Source organism: Buceros rhinoceros, unplaced genomic scaffold, assembly GCF_000710305.1.
Source record: "Buceros rhinoceros silvestris isolate BGI_N320 unplaced genomic scaffold, ASM71030v1 scaffold26246, whole genome shotgun sequence".
NCBI classification, from domain to species: Eukaryota; Metazoa; Chordata; class Aves; order Bucerotiformes; family Bucerotidae; genus Buceros; species Buceros rhinoceros.
This window is the reverse complement of record NW_010416183.1, coordinates 8,025-16,276: the sequence shown is the minus strand read 5'-3', so window position 1 is coordinate 16,276 and position 8,252 is coordinate 8,025. Positions and strand designations below refer to the sequence as shown.

Genomic DNA, 8,252 nt, shown 5'->3' with positions numbered 1-8,252 from the left:
ACGGAGCTGTCGTACAGCCTTATGCAATGTCGTGTGTTTGTGATATAAACGTCTATGACTGTTCCTGTGTGATATGTCCAAAAATTAAACTCGACCTTTTGCCCTTATTCTGCTCTTGGGGTCCGTAGAACAGATAGGCTTTGACTGTTGCTTGGGTGAGTTGGGCCCAGTACTGACAGCCTGCTTAAAGTTTCACCCCCAGACGACGAAGAGACAAAGACCTCTGCTGAGACCCTGGCCAGGTTCATAGCAGACGGGGGTCCCGAGGTGGAAGCTATCGCCTTGCAGAACAACCGAGAGAACCCCGCTTTCAGGTGAGGGGAGAAACCTGCTGCCGGGGGCAAGGGGGGGCTCGCATGGGTCCTCCCTGGTTTTTAAAGGGAAATACGGGACCAGCTTGGGATGACGCTGAAGTTACGAGGGCAGTGTGCTTATAGCACTGACCCTTCTGCCTTCTCAAGCTTCACAGTTTAAGGCACGGCACACAGAGACATCAGGTTGCTTTCCCCAAAATGAATTTATGACCTCACCCCTCCTTGGCCGCTTTCTGTTCGTTTACCAGTGCGGTTCTAACCTGTACGTCTCCCTGGAGCTGGGTTTTGGGGTGGGCCCCCAGCCACCCCTCATGCTGCTGCTCTCCAGTCAGTTTCCCAGGCTGCTCTTCGTGCAGCCTCCTCGCAGGTAGCGCTCCTGCACCGCTGGGTCCCCCTTCGGAAGATCTTTATAAGCCTTTCAGACGCGGATTGTTCTCTTCAGCGCTCGCTGACAGCTGTTTAATGCCTCCCTTTGGTCTCATCCACGCTTCATTTTCCTGCTCTTACAAACAATTTGTTGCATTCCCCGGGCGGGAAGGGGGGGCTTTGGCGAGCCTAGGTTTGTTGCTGGTACTTTGGTGTTTTACTGGCTGCCTCCTGCCCCTCTGGGGAGCTCCCCTGGTGTCCTGAATTGCTTTAGACAGATGTGCTAATACCTGAGCTGCTTCGTTACTTGCTTTAACGCCCCGCTGTGATCACAGGTGGGTTAAAGGCTGCCTCCTCCGTTAGGATTCGGTCGGGTTTGCCATCACGAGGGTCCCATCCTGCCTTTTGCCAGGTCCTGAAGCAGCCCTTAGTGCTGCTATTCAAACAGAGGGGCAAGACCACATTTAGTGAATTTTAGTATGCATTAGAGAGCCGTTTGTGTTTGCCTTTGCAGTGATAGATGGGAAGGGCCATACGTTTTCTTGTGGGAGCAGGCAATACCCTGGGGAGAGGTTCCGTCAGGTGTTAAACTGGTCCTAAGCGCGGGTTGTAGAGGAGTTAGGAATAGGCAGGTGTTCTCCGTGGAGTGCTTCAGCTGGAGTGAGCACAGAAAGATAACGTGTTTGTCACAAACGTGCCTGTATTGAATGTTTTTTTGTGTGTGTGTAGCTGCTAGATTGAGGATTGCTCATGTTCTTCCCACTGAGATGAAGGAGTTTCATTTTACCTGAAAGGTCAGAGATGCCTATTTCTGGAAGGGGCAGAAAGCAACGGGGGGTTTTTGTGGATGAGGGAACAGAAGGAGGAGTCATGATGTGATTAAGCAGCCTGGTAATGTCAACGCTTCTGCCTTGAATCGAGGCCTTGGGAGCAGTTTTTCAGGCAGCGGTTTGGCATTCCCAGTGTAAGACCTGACCTCCTCTGTGAACTGACGCCCGGCACGTGGAGCAGTCTTACCGCTCATGTGCTGGCAGGCAGGTCAATTCTGCAGGAGGACCTTGCGTCTCCACAAACGCAGCGTGATCCTTTCTGGCCCTGCGTGTTTGTTTGGCACCAGAAATAGCTGTGGTTTGCTCCCGAGTGGGAAACACGCTTCCTGATGCCAGCCTACCTTGGAGGAGCGGCGGGGCCCTGCGCTGCCTGCGCACGCACACGGGATGGTGCTGGAGAGCAGGGAAGTGCGGGGAGGGCTGTGTGTGTGCAGGAGCTTTGCGGGACGGAAGAGCCCTGACCAAACTGGGCTGTATCCCGGCATCCGACCGTTACAACTCAACTTTCTTTTTTTTTCTTTGTAGGTTTTTATATGAGCCAAACAGCAAAGGCTACAAGTATTACCGGCAGAAACTGGAGGAGTTCCGTAAGGCCAAATCCAGCACTGCGTGTGCCCCCTTGCCTGTAGAGTCCAGTCTGAAAAGGAAAACCAGTCCCGAGGCATCGCCATCACCTTTGTGCTTATCGTCTTTGCCCCTGCCCTTGCCCTCACCTTTACCTTTGCCCCTGCCTTTGCCCGTTCCCTCACCTTTGCCTTTACCCATACCCTCACCTTTGCCTTTGCCCGTTCCCTCACCTTTGCCCCTGCCCATTCCCTCACCCGTGCCCTCATCCTTGCCCTCACCTTCACCATCATCCTCTACAACTCCACCTGATCAGACAGCTGCAAGTGCTGCTGCGTCAACAGCCACGGCCACTGCTGCAGGCACTACTAAAAAGAAGCGGAAGAGCAGGTGGGGGCCGGAGGAGGACAAGGTGGAACTGCCCCTCCCGCAGCTCGTCCAGCAGCTGGATTCTCCCTCCCCTCTCTCAGGTTAGTGGGGCCGGGACAGTTGAGCAGCGGTTTTTCCTGGGGAGTGCGTTCTGGCTCTGAACAGAAAACCCAGCTGGTCTTATCTCTCACGGAAACTCCTTGGTTGCCCACCCCTATCTTTCAGCTAGATCTAGCAGCTAACTCTCCCCTGTGTGGAAACCCAGATAAACCACTTTATCTGGCAGACACCAGGGATTTCATCTTATCGCTCTCCAGCTATCTCTAAAACCCTGCTGTGCTATAGCTCATTACAGCCTCAGCCTCCACGCGATTTAGGGCTATTTCACTTCAGGAAGAGAGGCTGCCAGAAAACAAATATCAAAGGCTCAACTGCGCTTATTCCCCACGGTGGGATAAAATCCCCGGGCAGCGCTTCCACCTCTCTCGAGCTGATCAGAAGGCTAAATGGGAAGAGCCCTTCCCCACGCGCTGGTGGACACAAGTAGATCCGGTTCCAATTTATACCCATGTCAGTTCATTTGATTACAGACAGGGTTCACCGTCCTCCTCCAGCGCTGAGGCTCCTGCTCCTGTTCTTCACCTGCCAAGCTCACCCAGGGGCTGCAGCTCTCTTGGGAGATAATTCTTCCAGTCGAGGCCCTTCTGGGGAGCTCTCAGCGGTTGAGCTGGGGCAGCCCGTCTGTGCAGAGAGGTCCTTAGGCGGAGAGAGGCGCAAACCGAAATGGAGCCACTCGAGGACAACAAGTGAAGCAGATGTTTAAGATGGTGTCTTTGAATCTGCTGCCCAATTAGTGTGGTACAGGGAAAGGATGTGAAAAGGAGATGATGTAAGATATTGAGAGAATTAATAGCATGAGGCTGGAGTCACAGGAGAAGTAATTAGTGCCTGTCTCAATAAGGACCTTTTTCAAAGAGCAACAGCAGAACAGGTGAAGTGGGACAAGTAATAAAAACCAAGGGGTAATTTTCTGCGCTGCAGGATGAGGCCACAGGTGATTCGCAACGCCTGGACACCCTGTACAGTTCATTGCTCCAGCGAGTCCGTGGGCCTCCTGCTCTGGCTGGGTTTTAGAGGAGATAATTGCTCGACGCATTAATAGCTTGGACTGTTCGGCCTGGGCGAGGTGTAGGGCTGGTTGTGTCTGCTGTGGTGCCTGTGGGTTCTGCAGAGGTCAGGGAGGATTTATCTCCTAATCCAGCACTTCAGATGTAGCTGAGGAGAAAGTCCTGTGTGATTCCGTCTCCTGGACACAGCCCTGTACAGAAGGCTTGGGTGGACGTCTCCTATGGACAGGACAAGGCACCGACCTCGATGGCTTATTCATTTGACCTTGAATTGCTGCTCATAGTGAGGCAGAAATCAGATGCAAAAGTCTTCCCTGATTTTGTGCCTCTGGAGTCATTTTTTGCTCTTGCAGACAGTAATGAAGCTTCGGTGATGAAGCTGGGCAGGCATCCTCAAAACAAGCTTCAGATTCCATCTGAACAGCTCCCGCTGCAGTGGGGGGGCTGCCAGAGTTCCCTCTGCTCTCTCCGTGCTGCCTGCTGGAATCTCCCCTGGCTCTTTGAGCCGCCCCTTAATTAGACAGGGCCGTGCTCGGTGCTTCGGTGCTCACTTTCTGCAGGGCTTTGTGTCAAGTAGAAGAAAAGGACGGCAAACAATTTGCCAGGCAGAACAAATCAACCGTTAATGCGCTGTTAATGCTCTGCAGGGGGAAGGAGTCTTTTTATTTTTATCGGTTCGGATGGACTAATCCCTTTTTAGAATTAACATCTTCAGCCTGACGGAGGAGAATTCCAGGTCCTGAGGAAGGCTGGAGTTGCAGTGTGCTTTGGTACCAAAATATTACATCGTAGTCCTTTATCCTCAGCAGTTGTTTTGGCATTAGCAGAGGACTGTTCTGATTCTCTGCCTGTCTACAGTCAGGAATAAACCAGTATCGTGGAGGGGAGAAAGTTTAGCCCTTATGGACAGAGGAAAGGCTCCTCTTTAATGCGTTGATATCCGAACACCAAGCTGCGAATGCGCTGCAGGGGCTGATACATCTGAAAAGGCAAACGGACCGGAGCTACCGTGGTCAGTGAACTCTGTGGACTAATGGGAAGTCACAGGCTGTCGTTAGAGTTCTCTGAAATCTAATCTCAGGTTGGTTTGGGTCTGATTAGTTTAAATTAAGATCTTCAGCCAATGAAGCACAAATCAGGCGCTTCTGTATCGGGGTTTCTCTGCTGTCCTTAAAGGACATTCACTTCTCTGGTAACAAGCTCCTCTTTGGGCGTGTGGGGAAGGGATAAGCCTTCAGGTAGTCGTCTGCCAGTGCTGCAGACAGACTGCACCATTAACCCTGTAGGCAAAGCTGATGTCAGTCAAGGGAAAAAATGGATTTTTCCCAGGCCTGCCTGCGCAGCAACCCCTTATCTTCTGCAGCATGCTTGCTTGGTGCAAGGAACTTAGAAACCTTACTTATTTTTATCCACATTCATTGTCTGATCTTATTTACGGACAGAGTTTTCTGTCTTCAGATGTGAATTTGGGGCGGAGCTTTGCTTTTTCTGTCAGCTCTGCCTGGATGTGACACTTGGGGCCAAGCCCACAAAAATACCTCCCAGAGCTCAATGTCTGCAGTGACTTTCAGCATCTCTCAGCATAAAGCCTGCAAGGGACCGGAGCCCTCGGCCAGAGCAGAGGCGGCTTTAGCACCAGCAGGAGCAGTGGCCTGTGTGTTCTGGGGCCTCAGAGAAGGTGCTACAGCCTCACCTTTCTCCTTTAAGGTGGTTAGAGATGCTGGCAAGCCACCAGCTCGCGGGGCCTCTCGAGCCATGCCTGGCTCTTCGCCTGAGTGTTTATGCAATTCAGAGCTAAGCCAAAGAGCTGCCGACCTCTGTGAAGGGCAGACTCTTCCTCGGTGCATTCAGAGAAAGCTTTTTCCCATGCCCTGAGACAGGAGGTGAAGCTTTGACTGGGGCTGGTGCTGAAATGCTCCAGTCTCACATAACATTTGGGGCCAGATCCTTCTCTGCGTGGTGGGTTCACTGAAAGCATTTCCAAACCTCAGTGCTCCCCAGGCAGAAGTGGGGCTGTTGATCAGTGAGACATAGGTTTATTTCTCTATTTGTTGTTATTCCTCGGGAGCTGGAAGTGTGTTTCCTTGCACCAAGCCTGGCGTTACACGGCTTCTTCCTCCCCCCCTCTTGGAAAACCTCCTGCGGTGTTTTACATAACTCTTCCTGCAGAGTTGACTCCCGGTGCGATTGTGCAGAGGCTGTAGCTGAGCGAGGGAGGGTGGATGCGCTGCTTTCCCTTCTCCTTGGGAGGCCAGAGTTAAGGAATCGCGGAGGGCTCGGCTGAAAGCGGGGAAGGAGGGGAGAAAGGAGAGCTCCGATCAATTGCCCTGGAGGGAGGAAGGAGCGAGGACCCCCGGGGCCTCATTAACATGCTGTGTAGACATTTGGTGTCATGAACAATGATCCTATTATTATGGGGCTTCATAATTAATAGATAATGAATAATGAATGCAGCATCATTTAACTGTAGCCTGGGCTTACACGCAGGTGGAGGGGTTTGCAGTCATTAGGAAGAGCTCCCTTCCCCTGTACTGAAAAATGCAACGCGCTTTCAAGTGCGGTTGGGTGTCGTCTTTTAATCCCTTCAATATTTAACTGTTGGGATCTTCACTCCGAGGTGCTTTAGAGGGGAGCTGCCAGCGCTGCTAGATACATGTGAACCGAGTTTGCAAGGCAATTGCTGCTGTAAATCTGTTTTTTGCAGCCCCAGCAGTGTTTCTGTTACTCCTCCGTGGCGCAGCAATTAGGAATGGGCTTCCTTTGCTGCCCTCTCCCCTTCCTTTCGCTTGCCCTTTGAACCCAGAGTGCCGTACGGTCATTTTAAATCAGTAAGCGCCCTGCACAGATCATGTTAATATCTAATTTCAGGGCTTATCTGATAAAACAGCAAAACTCATTCCAAAGGAGGAGGTTCCAAACGAGGATGCTGCAGAAGGAAGGAGGATAAATCAGTGGGACTGTCAGGCAGAGACTTAAAGTGCCCCCTCTGTGAAGGCAGGGCCGGTGTCCCCGGCATTGCCGCTCAGGAGCCTGGAGCCGAGAAACTGGAACCTCCTTGGGGAGCAGCAGCTTCCCAAAGCAGCACAGTGCTCGTGTCTTTAGTCTAACGTGGGCACTTGCTTTTCCTTTGGGATGGGGTTGCTGTGTGCAGAGCGATCCGCAGCCCCGTGGGTGCACAGCTGGGACAGCGTGCTGACAGGCTCCGATCGGCTCCTGACTCCATTCCCAGCGACTAAGGATCGCTCTTCGCAGTGACTGGGCTTCACCAGGAAGCCTTAGGAGGAGAATTAATCTTAGGGAGGGATGGTTTTTAAAGCGTGGCCTAGCAGGTTGCCATGCAGCGACCTCCGAGGGTGAGACGTAGTTTGCGAGTCCGTTAAGGCGATATGGGCAGAGCCTTGGAGCAGGGTGAGGGAATACTCCGAGCTGGCTGGCCAAGGCGTTCGACCCAGCGGCTTCCCTGCTCCTGAGCTTCCTGAGAACTACCAGGCAATGGCTCCTCCGCTGAACATCTCAGTGCCGGAACTGTGAAATGAGTGTAAAGCTTCGTGTGGGGATGCTGAGGTGGGTTTCGCTGGGTGCAACGGCTGTCTCGGCTCTTTTGAAAGTCTTTTAACATGTGCTTATTACAGTTCAGGACCTCAAGGGTCTTGGTTACGACAAAGGGAAACCGGTTGGTTTGGTGGGTGTGACGGAGCTCTCTGATGCCCAGAAGAAGCAGCTGAAGGAGCAGCAGGAGGTAACGCCCCCAAATCATTCCCCAAGTCGTACTGCTCTGCAGTGTGGCCGGGTTAGATGGGAAAATGGTGGCGGAGATAGCAAGGAAACTTCCCAGCAGCCCACAAATCAATCTCCAGGATTTGTGCTGAATGCCCAAGAATCGTGTGATGCTGCAGTCAGCAGAAATAGCAGAGGACTTTGGGGACTGTGAATTAAAGCAGCCAGTTGCTGTCCTACCGAACTAACCCCCAAATCTATAAGGTCTCTGGTGTCACATCTGCAGCGGGTTGTGCCTTGCTTCAGCAGTGGGGAGAGAGGGAGCGAGTTTGGGGGCTGAGAGCAGGATGGGGAATGCCAGAGCGTGCGGGTGATGGTTGAGCTGTGTGGGGACGATCCGCTCAGCCCCCAGAGTTAACACCACAGTGCCGGTGTTGGAGGAACCAGCACTCAACGCTGCTGTTTGATCTGGGAAGCGAGTGGCTCTGATGGAGCCGCAGCTCTGTCCGTTGGGATCTGTGGTTGTTGTAACCACTGTTGGGAACGAGCAGGGGCGGGCGCGGGCTCTGCCGCGGAGCTCCCCGCGCCTCCGCGGCAGCCTCCGCTGAGACCGGTCGTCTCACTGCCTGCACCGTGGCCTCTCCTCCCTTAGATGCAGCAGATGTACGATATGATCATGAAGCACAAGCGAGCCATGCAGGAGATGCAGATGATGTGGGAAAAGGCAATCCAGCAGCACCAACACGGCTACGACAGCGACGAAGAGGTGGACAGTGAGCTGGGGACGTGGGAGCACCAGCTCCGGCGCATGGAGATGGACAAGACGCGAGGTGCGTGGGGAGCTGCCGCGCACGTGTCCCGCTCCGCGGCTGCGCAGAGGCCTCCGAAGGGGATGGCTGAGGCCATGCCGTTGGCATGGGAGTCGCAGGGTCACTTGTCACTGCTCCGTGCTGTGGCTTCCCGGC

The 8,252-nt window shown here is 53.3% G+C and overlaps 1 protein-coding gene across 1 annotated transcript in view; it reads left to right on the top strand.

Moving 5' to 3' along the window:
• Window positions 1-8,252, top strand: part of SUGP1 (SURP and G patch domain containing 1) — a gene marked incomplete at its 5' end in the record, with an annotated part of 17,161 nt that overhangs the window by 5,560 nt on the left and 3,349 nt on the right. The window contains 5 exons of the mRNA XM_010137722.1: window positions 191-314; window positions 2,036-2,249; window positions 2,391-2,544; window positions 7,203-7,309; window positions 7,940-8,117. Coding sequence (XP_010136024.1) covers window positions 191-314; window positions 2,036-2,249; window positions 2,391-2,544; window positions 7,203-7,309; window positions 7,940-8,117 — 777 coding nt within the window. The remainder of the gene's footprint in view (window positions 1-190; window positions 315-2,035; window positions 2,250-2,390; window positions 2,545-7,202; window positions 7,310-7,939; window positions 8,118-8,252) is intronic.